Consider the following 15,407-nt stretch of genomic DNA (forward strand, 5'->3'; position numbering starts at 1 on the left):
AATGCACTATCAGTTAAATATCACATTGCTACATATTTTGCAGAGTAATCACTCTGTCAGCCACAATTTACAATGATCTTCTTCAAACTGAAGGATAACTATTTCATAGATTTAAAACTAGTGTCAATCTGACCTAAAGAAGAATACGACAAGACAGATGAGGTGAATTATTTACAGATAAATACTGTTCTTGGCTTTCCCTCTGATTGATAATAGAAATAACGTAATTTTTTCTCATTTATTTATTTATTTGTTTTTTAGATCATTGATGAAGAGGACACACAGTTCATGACCAACTGTCCCCCAGCAGTGACGGAGAGCACACCTCGCAGACGCACCAGGATACAGGTTCTTTGGACAGCGCCACCTGCTGGGAGTGGTTGTGTCATACTCAAGTAGGTTTTGTTCATTTTCTTTTTGTTTCCTCCAAAATGCTATCACAAACACCAGCTCATACATTTCCATGCTCCCATCACCCTGTTAATGAGAATTTTATCACGGTATAAATGTGTCGCACTTGGAGGCTTTAAGAGGGCGTTGTCTCTGATGTACCAGGTTGTCTTTGCCATCCCATCAGTAAGGCCTCAGAGTTTGGCATTTGCCCATTAATATTGCATTTTGAATTAAACAATCGTGGATACTTTCTTTAGTCGCATATGCTGCCATCCCACTAGCTCATTCTAATTTACAGAGGCAGTAATTGAATGTGCATTTGGAATCCTCTCACCTAAGTGGTCTTGTCTTTGTACTTTTCCTTGATAACGGCATTTTCTTTACTCTCAAAACTTGGAGCACAACTAGCATTCCCACTTTTTGTCCAAGTTTGCTTTCTTTTGTCATCACCTTGTGTTGGACTCATATTTTCTTATCTATATCAACCTTGAAACAGAAGCAAGCACAGGGAGAGGACAAACTCAGGCTAACAACTTGAACTATAGCATATATTTGCAAGAACATATAAAGTGCGCATAACATGTATTCAATGATATGACTAAAATGAGAAAACTATGAATTATTCCCATCATTTCTTATCGCACATAGCGTGTGTTAATGTTTGCAAATTTATCCAAAATGAAAAAGTAAGACATCACATGTACTTGTGTATTCGCAACCTTTGCTCAATACTTTGTTGATGCACCTTCAGCAGTAATTGCAGCCTCGAAGCTTGGCACACTTATCTCATCGGATTCAAGTCTGGGCTCTGGCTGGCCCACTCAGGGACTGACGCCAATCTGCGCACTGGAACCTTCGAAGTAGCATACATTTTTCTGCACCCTTCCTTGGATTTGTGATTCGAAACAATCCTGTCTTCGAGATCTACTGTCAATCCCTCTGACGTCGAGCTTGGTTTGTGTTCTGACATGCACTGTCACCTGTGGGTGCTAAAATAGACAAATGTGTGCCTTTCTAAATCATATCCAACCAACTGAATTCATGACAGGTGGACTTAAATTAAGTTTTAGGAACATGTCTAGGTTGATCAGCACAATTTGGAGATTTGCGGCTATGAATGCTTCGTCCAGTTTTGTCCATGTGTTTTTGTCGTTTATTATATTTACAATTTTAAAAGAAGAAACAAAAACATTCACAATGCCATCAAGGGGGGTTGTGCTCAATTTGAGGGAAAAAAGTGAATTTATTCAATTTTTGAATGAGGCATAACATTAGCAAAAATGAGGAAAACTTTGCAGATGCTCCGTATACTCTTTAAATACTCTCGGGAAGTGCAGTATTTATTTATTCATTTATTTTACAATGATATGTTCCATGCGGCACAGTGGACGACTGGTTAGCACGTCCTCCTAACAGCACAGAGATGATTCGATTTCGGCTCCGGCCTTCCTGTGTGGTGTTTGAATGTTCTCACCGTGCCTGTGTGGGTTTTCTCCGGGTAACTCCGGTTTCTGCCCATATTCCGAAAACATGCATGGGGGCCACAGCATTTTAATGCTCATTTCATTTTTATTCACATTACTTTTAACATAATAGGCCCTATTATTGTGATGACCACTAGTCTAGCACAAAGTGCAGTCTAACAGTATGCATGGATGGGGTTTTCTTTCTTTTGGTATTTCCCGAGACTTTGCCCAGGTAGAATTGGGTGTAACGCGTCAAAATCGCGCTCCCCTCAATTGCATTAAAATCAGGGCAGTGGAACTGCACCACGCTTGTTGGCGCGCACAAAGTACGTTTATACAGCATAAACTGCAAGATTACCTTTGCGGATGATGTAGTCGGTCACGTATGTGACATGGGCAATTGGAGAACGCCTTGCACCCCCGATAGTGCACCCATCTGTGGCCCCCCCTTCCCCAGTTGTGACACGTGATCAGGATCGTGCTTTTAAAATATTTTCAAGATAATAATGAAAATAATTTCTTCAATGAATTGATTTCTACAATAATTCAGAGGGATTGCACCAAATTATTGTTATATTTTTCATGAAATCCGAAGATATTCATCATACACGTCAGTGGAGATGAGGCGTCAAATCCAGGTACAGAGAGAAAAACCCTGCCTCTGTGTGGCTTTTCCCACAGGTGCTCGTTTACCTTCCAGGTGAGGAGAAGTACCTGAGACTAAAGCAAAACTGTGGCATGTTTTTTACTCTCTGGATTTGCCGCAAATGTCTGCCTGCACTTCCAACAAAGACAACAAAAACGTGTTACACTGCATGCACAGAGTTAGATGCGATTTTATCTAGTCTAAAATCTAGTGTACTTTTTAAAACCAAATGTGCAGATGTTTCGTGGGGGTGCGTCATGGGTGCCCAGTGAGGCGTAGCCCATCTCCTAAATCTTCAAACGCGCTGAACTAGACTATTGTCCCGGCACGAAAATCAAGACGTGCCCGTTTTTACACAGAGCGCAGACTACTTTGTCTTACCAAATTGGCGGATGAGTCCGCCGCGAGGCAATTCCTTGCGCCGGAACGCCCAGAGAGGTGCAACACGGCCCCAAACACTGTAGACGTGACTTGTGCCTGCATGAAAATGACGTTAAACCAGTTTTTATGCTGAGCACACAAAAAAAAAAGCATTATCACCAAAATCCCAAAAATGGGAGAGGAAATATAGATTTGTGTAAGCTAAACATTTGTGACTCAATTTGTGGACAGACAAACTTTCATATGTTAATCTGACAGATAGAAACCGGCTGCCTTTTCCATTATCGGCCTTTCTCTGTCTTTATTCTCAGCTCTAGTTTTTCTAATCTGTGTGGTTTTCATCTCCTCACCTAAATTCCAGAGGGAAATACCTTCCATGACTCTCCCACAGATGAGTGAGATGCACGAACATGTCTTTCCTCCCTTGTGCGCTCCCAGCTGTTAGTTTTCATTTATCTGCTGCCTTCTCTTTGACAGATGGCATACATCGATCTCAGTATGTGCTGGCCAATAAATCTTCGTCTGCAAAAAGGCACATCTGCTATGCAAATTCACCTCCAATTACTGTCATTGTGTCCCATCAACAGAAGATAAAGATTCAACATAACTCCATACAACAAGTTCTGTCCCACTTCCTCTAAACTTCCTCTAACTAACTTGGCTGTCACTTTAACTTTTAAACTTGATTGATTCCACCCCCCACAATTGGTAAAGTTTTTTTCAATCCTATTAATTATAAACAAGAAGAATCTTTTTTGTAGTACTTCTGCACTCCCACTGAAGTAGGGGGAGCAAGACCTAATCTGCACCCAGGGAGCTCTCATTTTACTTCCACGCTTTAACTTGTCTCGTGTGTTTCTTTCTGGGCTGCAGTGACTGTGTGTCTCAAATGTTTCAAATTATTCCAGGAGGCTTTAAAAGCAAACTCCTTTATAATTTGTCTCTCTCCAGTCAACCCTTCTTCACTGACTGTTTCATTGGTGAAGAATCATATTTTTCAGGATGCTGCCAACTCAGACACCGACTGCACTGGAAAAAATGGGGGAGTGATATTTACTTGAAAAATCCTCGTTAAGTTTTTTTTTTACTCTGAAATTATAAGTAAATTTTACAAGAAGAGTTCTTGAGCACATTTTACAAGTTCATTAAATTTAAAAAGTCACTCCAGTGTAGAACCCACTTTATGGTTGTGTACACGCATTTCATACATGAAGGAGGTCAATGCAGTACAGGATTGAACCCATAACTTCAAGGTTGGGGATGGCCACTCGACCCGTGAGCCATGCCACTGCTACATTCGCTTAGTATATTGTTGGTGTCAGGTGGAAATGTCAGAATCAAAGCTACGTAGTTTTTGGCCTCCTTTTAGAGATGACAGCAATATACTCAGCCAAAGTCACAGAGCCGCACCATTCCCTCGAAATCCATCATTCCGGGCGAAAGTTTTGCCCAAAGCTATCTTTGCGTATGAGAAGTTTTCTTTCTTTTGGTATTTTGCTAGACTTTGCGCCGGTAGAATCGGGTGTAATTAGATGTTTGCGCCTTTCTGCTCCATTGTGGGAGGGAATGTAGTGTTTTCCTTAATTTGCATCAAAATCAGGTACGTCGTGCTTAACATGCGGTAACACAAATTAGACTGGCTGGAGTTTGTGCATGACATTGGCACGAAAATGAAGTTGCACACGTTTTTAGTGAGGCTACCAAAATTGGGCCCTCCATCTTATCCAACTAGCCATTATCTGATCGCTTCTCCTCATGAGGGTCGTGGGGGGTGCAGGAGCTGATCCCAGCTGTCTTCGTGCACTCGGTGGGGTACATCCTGAACTGATTGCCAGCCAATCGCAGGGCACACAAAGACGAACATCCTTCCTTTCTCACACTTTCTATTGCAATTTAGAGTGTTCAACCATGCATGTTTTTTGAATGTGGGAGGAAACCCACACAGGCACGGGGGGAACATGCAAACTCCTCATAGGAAGGTCGGAACTGGAATCGAACCTTGCACCTCTGTACATTGAGGCCTTCCTGCTTGAGTCACCAAAAACTAGATGTTGAAATAATAATTTGAATTTAAACCAATGCATTTTGAGAAAGAAAATACTGTAAGTTGTAGTGGTGATTAAAAAAGATCACGTTATTAGAGAACAGTGTGTAAAGTGTAAACTAATTAATAGTTAGGTAAATGAACAAAAATAACAATAATAATAATAATAATAATGACAATGATAATAATAATAATAATAGTAATGACAATGAAAATAATAATAATAATAATAATAATAATAATAATAATGATAATAACAACAACAATAATAATAATAATAATTATAACAATAACAATAACAATAATAATAATAATAATAATACTTTTGTGCACAGAAAAAACTATTTGATAATCAGACACAATCGAGTCATCTAGTTCCAGGATCATGTATTTTTACTTCATAAAAGTAAATCTGCCTTAGACCATTTAAATTTCAATCTGTACAAATCTAAGCAATATTTAATTTTGTAAAAACTAAATAAATTAAATAAATTGTGAATTTATATGCATTCTTTGCTCCAATATGCTCCTGCACGTTATAACAAATAGTCAGGTCCCTTGTGAATGCCAATTCCCATTCTTTAAACACTTGTTCTTCTCTAACAAGAATGACAATCACACTTAAATCATGTCAAGCAGGTGGATAAATATATGAAAACAGATTTGTTCCTGTAGCTATCATTCATATGAATCTGGTGTGAGAGCGGAACTAGTAGATTTTATTTTCTCATATTTTCTGATGATCAGCACCACAAGCACTGCAGTGGTAACCTGACATGCCAGATGGATTGATTCATAAATCCATCTGGGAACGAAAAAATGTTTAGAGCTGGCAGCGAAAAAGGTGGAATTGTGATTTTCAAAACCATTAATCAGATCAGAAATTAGGTGTGCACTAATAATGGACAGTGATATAACTTACAGTATTTAGGTTCAACCAGGATGCAGACTAATCTTAAGTTATTTTAGCAGCCATAATCGGTTGCGTTTCAAGCTTGGCAAGTGCAATCAGTGAGCTCTTAGCTGCAATTTGCAGTGCAATGTGACTCCTGTTGCATTTGGTTTATGTTTGTGTGACCTGAAATCGATTTTATGATGCAGCAACTCACTTCTTTCTTAATTACAAACCACATTTACAAATGAACTTGACCATGAACCTCTTGGCTAAAATTGAACGATGTATGACCTAATAATGAACTTTTTTTTTTCTGGATCAAACAAACTGGAATAAGAGACTAGCTGAAGCTGCGTCGGACGTTAACATTTTCTTCTATCCATACAAAATATTTTTGGGGAAATTTCAGGAGGTCTTAAGTTCCGCTTCGAGTCATTTTAATTGAATAAAGACAATTTTGTGTGACCTTTTTGGAAAAGGTCCAATCGGATTTGCACCTGGAAATGCCAAAGCTGTAGACCTAAAATATGTCAACTGTGAAGCATTCACCTCAGTTTCTTGGCAAGTAAAAGATGTCAGCAACTTTTAAATAACTCTCTCTATAAAGTGTTGTCTCTGCTCAACTCAGTTGCTGCCACTGGCACTGGAACTTACCGAACGCTTCTTTTTTTGCACCTTGAGGGAGGAAGTCAAATGTCAGTCCTTCCTCAGCTGGCTGTTGCCTTAACTCTTTTCAATCATCCTGTAGAACTGTCTCCACCTCGAATGAAACAGCTAGTGCTGACTCTCCCAAAGGGGATGATGAAGTTGGTACTTGGTTTGGCCAGTGTTGAAAACTTTTTTTCACTACATTCTCAGTTTTTACTTTTATCTTTTTTCTTTTTTGGTTTTCTTCTTTCTTCAATCATAGATAGTCTTAAAATGAAAAATCATTGCAAATTTCAGCCTGTTTCGAAGTTGCCCGACTTATTTTGCAATGATCCCTCTTATTTCTTCGTTAGTTGAATTGTAATATTTCCCTCACAGTTTTTCGGGCTTTGTCATCCAGTGTACACGGGGGAACAAGGACATGTGTAGCACCTGGAATAGTGCATTTTCTTTGAATGATGTTGCCATCAGTTGATGACCTTTCTTTTCAGGCCTATGTTGGGATGTGATATAGTGCTGTACAGTGGGGGGCAGTGTTGAATGTTTTGTTTTGAAAGGACTGTTGGCGAAGTGCGAGAGAAGAAGAAAAAAAGGACAGAAGAAGAATCGCCGTGCTGTAGCGATGGTGAACTAATGAAAATATGACCTCTGTTAAGAGTAATAAAAGTTAAAATACCATACACCTAACCCTGTCCGGTCAATGGTGTAACAAATTGGAGGTTCCACCGAGATTCAAATGAATATTGCAAACTGACAGAGGACGTCTTCGACGACGGGAAAAGAAAACGGACGTCGGACGTGTGCTCGTGCAGAGTTGGCTAAAGGGAGCTATCAAGGGTTAGCTGCAAAGAGAGCTGACGGTTGGCTAGTGCTACACGGCCTTGTTTGATTTTTCATTTTGTTCAAGTGTCGTCGATTATACTGCGACCAGCAAGATGTCTGAGCACAGAGAAGAATTTTTGATGGACATAGAAACGCAACTGCTTGGATTATCAGTGAAAGAACTACACAGAGTCTGTGAGTACTGTGAAATAGCTGGGAGAGACTCGGAGGACATTAAGAACAAGACTCGTCGCGCATTAGTGAAGCACATCGTGACGTTTTGTGAACGCGATGACTTTCTCAAGAGGGAGGACGAGGGCATGTCTGTGCTGTCGGAGCTGAACGACACGTTGCTTTTGCTGCGGGAGAATCGCGCGGAGGATGACGGCGCGGGAGCAGCGCGGGAGCAGTGGGCGGCGTTCACTCCTTCACCGGCCGCAGAGGAGAGAGAGGTGGATCGTCCGACTCGGCCAGCGCCCGACCGACGACTGGAGGTGGACCGCGCGCCACAGGTGCAGTCGAGGGAGACAACGCGGGACGAGAGTGCGCAAAGCAGAGGAAGGGACTCCACGAGCAACAGCTGCTGTATTTCCACCGGATTCAGAAAGGACTTCAGGATAAATGGTCACGTTGGTGAGACAACATCTAAAGACACTCTGAGTTTTAGCAGTTTGGAACACCAAATTGAAGGAGGTTTAAGGAAGGGTTATTCAGAAATTGAAGTCATCGAGGCTGTGGTGCGGGCGGTAAATCCCAGTTTAAAGCTTAGGAGCTATTTAGAGGGAAAGCATGATCTTACTTTAGCCACTCTCAGGCAAATATTAAGAGCGCAATATGCAGAAAAAGATGCCACTGTTCTTTACCAACAACTAGCAAAAGCTGTACAGGACCCGGCTGAAACTGCTCTGGATTTTTTAGTTCGAGTACTTGATTTGCGTCAAAAGGTGTTGTTTGCATCTGAGCGTGCCCAATCTGGCCTCAAGTATAACAATGAGTTAGTTCAAAGCCAGTGTTTCCAATCCATCATGACAGGCTTGTCAAATGACAACATAAGAGCAGAAATGAGGATGTATTTACAGGGACGTTATAGTAGCGATGAGGTGCTTTTAGAAAAAATGCAGATTGCGCAGCACAATGAAAATGAGCGGGCCCAAAAAGTAAAAGAAAAAAAGAACACTCAGCGGGCAAGTCTGAGCACAATCGTGAGGGGTGGTGACGAAAGTAATCCGTTAGCAGATAAACCATCAGATAAACAAAAGAAAGATAACTCACTTTTTGCAAAAATGGAGGAGAGTAACACTGCAATTAGGGAGCTCACAGGCCAAGTCGCATCTCTTGTGCAAACTGTACAGCGTGGTGGGCAGGCAGTTGATAAAGACCGAAACAAAGTGTCGGCTAACACTTTTAGGCGACTATCTAGGCAGTGCGTAGCATGTCAGCAAGAAAAAAAATACTGCACTCACTGTTTCAAGTGTGGTAGTGACACACATTGGGCAAGAGGGTGTAAGGTAGGGGGCATGAAAAAAACATCGGGAAACGAATAGGGGTTGTGACAGGGGGACGTGCCATAACCTCAGAGTATAAGTCCCAAGAAAATTCAGACCATAAACCCCTAACAGAACCCGTAAGAACATGTGTTGTGGAGAGAAAAACAAACAAACAGCCTACTCATAACACCGTAACTCCAAAGCCAAATACAAAATCCAAAGCTGAAAAATTTGTTGGCTCCTCCGACAAATGGACAAGACGCAAACGAGTTGCTCAGTTAATCGGAAGAAAATGTCTTGTCTGGTGCAAAATAAACAGTGTGAAGACACAAGCGCTGTGGGACACTGGCGCCCAAGTGTCCATAATAAGTGATGCATGGAGATCCCAGAACATACCTACTGCCGAAATTCGTCCTATCAGTGAACTGCTAACCAGTAAGGAGTTGCTGGATGTAAGGGCTGCGAATGGCTCTGAAATCCCATTTCAGGGCTGGGTACCAATTAGTTTCAGTCTGTGTGATCCGAAAGTTAAAGAAACTATGTCAGACGAGCTACTTGTCCCAGTACTAGTGAGTAAAGACATCCTGCAGCGGCCAATAATAGGGTTTAATGCTATTGTGGAAGTGTTGGGAAACAAAGAGGATCAGGGTCAGTCGAGCAAAAACATTGGAATGCTCAGAAATTCACTAAGACTCGGGTCAGGAAAGGCAGAAGCTTTGCTAAACCTCATCCAGGGGGCTGCAAATGAGACTGTAACGCACTCTGTAAAGACCGGACGGACACCTGTTGTAGTCCCTAGGGGGCAAATCAAGTGCATCACATGTTCTGTCCACACAGATCTGAAAGGGAAGACCGAAATGCTCTTTGAACCCGAGGATGACCTATCATTGGATGAGGGACTCAAACTTGAATATCAGCTGATAACTGTTTCTTGTTCCTCACGTAAAATCAACATTTATGTGGAAAATGCCACGCAGCATGACATTGTAATGCCTTGTAAAACTGTGATAGGAAGCATACAGAGGGTGACAAACTGTTACCCAGTGCAGTCAGAGGGGCAGCAGATAAATTCTGTTGTTGCTGAAACTCCGCAGACGTCTCCAGACTCTCCCACCAACCTGTCGCGAGATGGTCAGTATTACCAACCATTTGATCCGCCTGTCAATGTGGGCCACTTGACCTGTGGAGAGCAAGCAGTGGTCAAACAAATGCTCAAAGAGGAATCGGAAGCATTTGGGAGAGACAAAGGTGATATAGGTTACATTCAAAATTTAAACATGGACATTAAGCTGACTGATGACATCCCGGTAGCAAAAACATACAATGCTATACCTCGCCCGCTGTATGACGAAGTAAAAAACCACATCCAGGACTTGTTAAACAAAGGCTTTATACGGAAATCCTTCTCGCCGTATGCTGCTGCAGTCGTCTGTGTGAGAAAGAGAGACGGAAGCCTAAGACTTTGTATTGACTACAGAGGGCTCAACAAAAAGACAATTCCGGACAGACACCCCATACCACGCATACAGGAGATTCTGGATGGTCTTGGAGGGAATGCTTGGTTCAGCGTGCTGGACCAAGGAAAAGCTTATCACCAAGGGAGTGTCAGTGAGGACTCAAAGAAATTCACAGCTTTCAACACGCCGTGGGGACTATATGAATGGAATAGGATCCCTTTTGGTCTCACAAATGCACCTTCGGCTTTTCAGCGCAGTATGGAGGAAAGTTTAAAAGGTCTCAGAGACAAAATATGTATTCCATACCTAGATGATGTCCTGGTCTATAGTAAAACATTTGCGCAACATGTTGAGGATGTAAGATCTGTCTTAAAACAACAGAAAGCGTGGGGAATTAAACTCAGGCCAGACAAATGTGAACTTTTCAAAAATGAAGTCCGCTACGTGGGCAAAGTTATTTCAGCTGAAGGGTACAAGATGGACAATAAGGAAGTTGCAACTGTACAAGCACTCAAGTCAAAACCACCTTCCAATATCAAGGAGTTGCGCAAACTCCTGGGATTTTTGGGGTACTATCGGGGCTATGTGCAGGATTTTTCACGTCACGCAAAATGCTTGTATGACTTACTGTCCACAGATGTAACCCTGGTTCCGGAGTCAAGACCGAGGTCTCACCCAAAAAGGACAGGACAGCTTCCGTCACATCAGAAAATAGAGTGGAATACCACTCACCAGAAAGCCCTGAACTATTTGGTTGATGTGCTGACCAATCCACCTGTAATGGCTTACCCCAGGTTTGAGGACCCATTCGTTCTGCATATTGATGCTTCAGAACAAGGGTTGGGAGCAGTCTTGTATCAGAGACAGGATGGCGTACTCAGAGTTATTGGGTACGGCTCACGAACGTTAACACCAGCGGAAAAAAATTATCGTTTACATTCAGGGAAGCTTGAGTTTTTAGCGCTCAAATGGGCTGTCACAGACAGGTTTAGAGACTACTTGTTCTATGCTCCCTCTGTAACAGTATACAGTGATAATAATCCTGTCACATATGTTTTGAGTACAGCGAAACTGAATGCAACAGGACATCGCTGGGTGTCGGAACTGGCCGATTACAACATATCACTGAAGTATCGACCAGGTAAGGCAAACATTGATGCTGATTTCCTGTCCCGTATGCCGATAGACATGGACTCCTATATGAGTGAGTGTACCGAGCAGTACTCCCCTGACACTTTGAGTGCACTATTCGGTGCAATTGTAATGCAGAAGCAACATGAAATAGACTGGATATCAGCTGTCACATGCAATCCACTGGTTCAGGAATTGGCGACAGATCAACGGCCAGATGTAAATATAACTCCAAAAGACCTATTGCAGGCACAGGCAAAAGACCCTGCCATATCCCGTGTCCTCCAGTTGAAGGCACTTGGTGAAAAGCCAAATAAGAGGGTCACAGATGTGGAAGCAGCGAAAACTAAACAATTGCTCCATGAATGGAATAGGCTCTACGTTACTCAAGAGGGCTTGTTGAAGCGCAAAACGGCAACCTGTACTCAAGTTGTCCTCCCAGAGGTGTACAGAGATCTGGTGTACAAATACCTTCATTGTGAAATGGGACACCTAGGGGTGGAGCGTGTACTTAATCTGGCAAGGCGTAGATTTTATTGGCCGGGGATGCAAAAAGATATTGAGTTTTTCATAACTCAAGTTTGCAAATGTAACATCCAGAAGAAACCGCATGTGCAAAGCAGAGCCCCAATGGATCACATACCTGCAACCGCTCCTTTTGAAATGATTTCAATAGACTATCTTCACCTTGAGAGAAGCAGGGGAGGGTATGAATACATTTTGGTGATAATTGACAACTTCACTAAATTCGCCCAGGCATACCCAACCCGTAACAAATCAGGCAAAATGGCTGCAGAAAAAATCTTTAATGATTTCTCTCTCAAATTTGGTTTTCCTTCTAAAATACATCACGATCAAGGCAGAGAGTTTGAGAACAAGTTATTTAGACAATTACAAAAATACACTGGTACAGCAAACTCAAAGACAACACCCTATCATCCACAAGGGAATCTTGCTGAAAGGTTTAATCGCACCCTGTTGGCAATGCTGCGAACCTTGGATGAAGAGAAGAAGGCAAATTGGAGTGACTATCTAAACAAAGTGGTACATGCATATAATTGCACAACTAGTGAAGCCACCGGATATTCTCCATTCTTTTTGCTGTTTGGTCGAAACCCTCGTTTGCCAATTGACCTGATTTTTGGAATAAATGAGGAGGAAGGATGTAACTCACACCAAGAATATGTACAAAAATGGCAACAACAAATGAAAGAAGCATATGACATTGCATCAAAATCCATTAAAAAAACTACAGAAAGAGGGAAAACCTACTATGACAGGAAAAGACCAAGTGCAGTGCTGTTTCCAGGTGACAGGGTTCTCGTGAGAAATATGTCAGAACGTGGAGGACCAGGGAAGTTGCGCTCATATTGGGAGAATCGAATACACATTGTCGTCTCTCGGAAGGGGAAAGACAGTCCTGTCTATGAGGTGAAGCCTGAATGTGGCACAGGGAGAGCCAGAATCCTTCATCGTAACATGTTAATGCCATGCAATTCCTTACCACTCCAGGAATCAAACCAAGATACAGGAGGAAAACGAAACCTTGGTCAGCAAGGGAATGGCATCACCAAAACATCTGATGAAGCTTCACTGAACGCAGAAAGCTCGGATGAGGAGGAAGGTTTCTGGCCTCAAAGTGCGACGAACTATCATCAACATCACCAATCTGTGGAGCATAACATTGCCCCTCCCATGACACTTGAGGCACAATCAGATTCAAAACTGAATGCCGAAGCAGAGGAGTTCAGAATGGATATTCCAGGTCAAATTGTTGGGGACAATGACTCTCAGGAAATCTTCACCACTGGAAACAACGGTCAAGACGACATACACGCCATCCTGCCTGAAGACCCACCGCAAATACATGTACCCGAGCCTACTGACACACAGCCACGTAGGTCACAGAGAGAAAGACGACTTAAAGAGACCTTTACATATGATTTGTTAGGCAAACCTACTTATCGTCCAGTGAGGCAACACACCAGCCCTACGTATGTTAATACACTGGCACCGATCTATGGACAATGTAGTGTACCTTGGCTATCCCCACAGCTGTCTAGTTTGCACAGGGATTATACTAATCCTAACTTTGTTCCTGTAGAATATTATTGAAAAACTGCCCCATCAATATAGATGTGAAAACAGAATGGTTAGTATTCAGCAGGTATGACATGGAACAACAGTTAGAACTGGAATTATTATTTGTGTCACAGCGTTAATTGAGGACTGTTCTGCGATTTCAAACTGTTCATAAATTGACTATTAATGTCTAGACACTATAGTGTTTGCAGAGGGTAGCGTGTGATTATATCACATAGTATACAGTCATAATTTACTCTTGCGGTAGAAACCCAAGGAAATGCTTTTGAAGCCATCTATGCCAATTTACTTTTCTTTAAAAGGGAGGTTGAAGCTATTGTTTAAAGGGAATGTATCCTATTTTTGTTATTCGCAACTTTGGAAGTTTGAGCGATTGTATGCCATAACCACTGCAAATTTATGACAATGTTGAGGACAACTTTTATTTTGCAGGGGAGGGTTGTAGCACCTGGAATAGTGCATTTTCTTTGAATGATGTTGCCATCAGTTGATGACCTTTCTTTTCAGGCCTATGTTGGGATGTGATATAGTGCTGTACAGTGGGGGGCAGTGTTGAATGTTTTGTTTTGAAAGGACTGTTGGCGAAGTGCGAGAGAAGAAGAAAAAAAGGACAGAAGAAGAATCGCCGTGCTGTAGCGATGGTGAACTAATGAAAATATGACCTCTGTTAAGAGTAATAAAAGTTAAAATACCATACACCTAACCCTGTCCGGTCAATGGTGTAACACATGCAGACACTCACACACACATGCACACACCTACACACAGAGGAATTTTTCATATCCTTGAAAGAGGTTTTTTCTTCATCTTTACTGTGAAGTAATAATAAATAAAGGCTTACAGGAAGTGTGTGCGACATGAACTCTAGCAGGAATGTGGCAGTAATCCATTAGAAAATAAATATTTGAAAATAAACTCCAGCTGTTTAATATTCCATCACCTTCTGAGATGGCACATTGAATGTATGTTCTGTGTATCAGTTGCTTCAACAATGTCGCACAGGCACAAGAGGTTTTTGGCAAATCCATTAAATGTTAGGCTTCCAAGGAAAACAATTCATAGTTGAAACAATAAATCTGAACTGCTTGACGTTCTGGGAGCTTGTATTAAATTGTCCCGAATATTTCTTTTTTTTTTTTCTTCTGCTCATTGTGGTCATGGATGAGCTGGAGTCCATCCCAGCTAACTTTGAACTTACACTACTGGACATTGTAGGTTATTTTACATGCAGATAAAATCCATGCCATATATATATATATATATATATAAAATATATATATATATATATATATATATATATATAAAACATGAACTAATAAAAGACAACTGGACTCCACCAAAAACGAACAGAGTATTTTATTGCACAGCCTTTCAGTGACATTAAATCAGTCAATCAAATGAAAATGAGACTGGCCCCTTCCATGTGAATGGCTTATTCAGACTGTATTTTTTAGCTCTGAATGTAGCGTAGTATTTAGGTCAAGGCTCATTGATCATTGATGGCCACTTTAGAATAGTGTTGTCCAATGACATTGAGATGTAATATGGCATTTAAAAAGAATAAAACTCTTCGTGGTCTATTTTCGGCGTTCAGAAACTGGCACATCTTGATTTCCGTGCAGGTGCAAGCCTGCTTGATTATGTTTGGTAATTTGGCAGTGCCATGCTGGGAGAACAAGGGTATTTTTTTTAAATATATATATATATATATATATATATATATATATATATATATATTTTATTTTTTTTTTTTTTTCAACACTCCTGACAGACACACCTTAGAATTTGGTGCCTGAAGTAGACATTTTACGCTTACTGCAGGCAGGTTTAAGTGACATGAATTTGGTGGATTTGATCAGGGTGTAGGCCTGTAGGGAGAACTATTCCGTGTTCCGGGCATGTGTGATGGATGTCATCGCATTTCATGAATATGA

The 15,407-nt window shown here is 41.4% G+C and overlaps 1 protein-coding gene across 1 annotated transcript in view; it reads left to right on the forward strand.

The window, feature by feature from the left end:
* spon1b (spondin 1b) overlaps positions 1 to 15,407 on the forward strand; it is a 78,079-nt gene that overhangs the window by 16,525 nt on the left and 46,147 nt on the right. The window contains exon 3 of the mRNA XM_088298728.1: positions 262 to 395. Within this exon, the coding sequence (XP_088154854.1) occupies positions 262 to 395 (134 nt within the window). The remainder of the gene's footprint in view (positions 1 to 261; positions 396 to 15,407) is intronic.

This window comes from Idiotropiscis lumnitzeri, chromosome 6 (assembly GCF_059441095.1).
Source record: "Idiotropiscis lumnitzeri isolate Australia: NSW breed Sydney's pygmy pipehorse chromosome 6, RoL_Ilum_1.0, whole genome shotgun sequence".
Taxonomy (NCBI): domain Eukaryota; kingdom Metazoa; phylum Chordata; class Actinopteri; order Syngnathiformes; family Syngnathidae; genus Idiotropiscis; species Idiotropiscis lumnitzeri.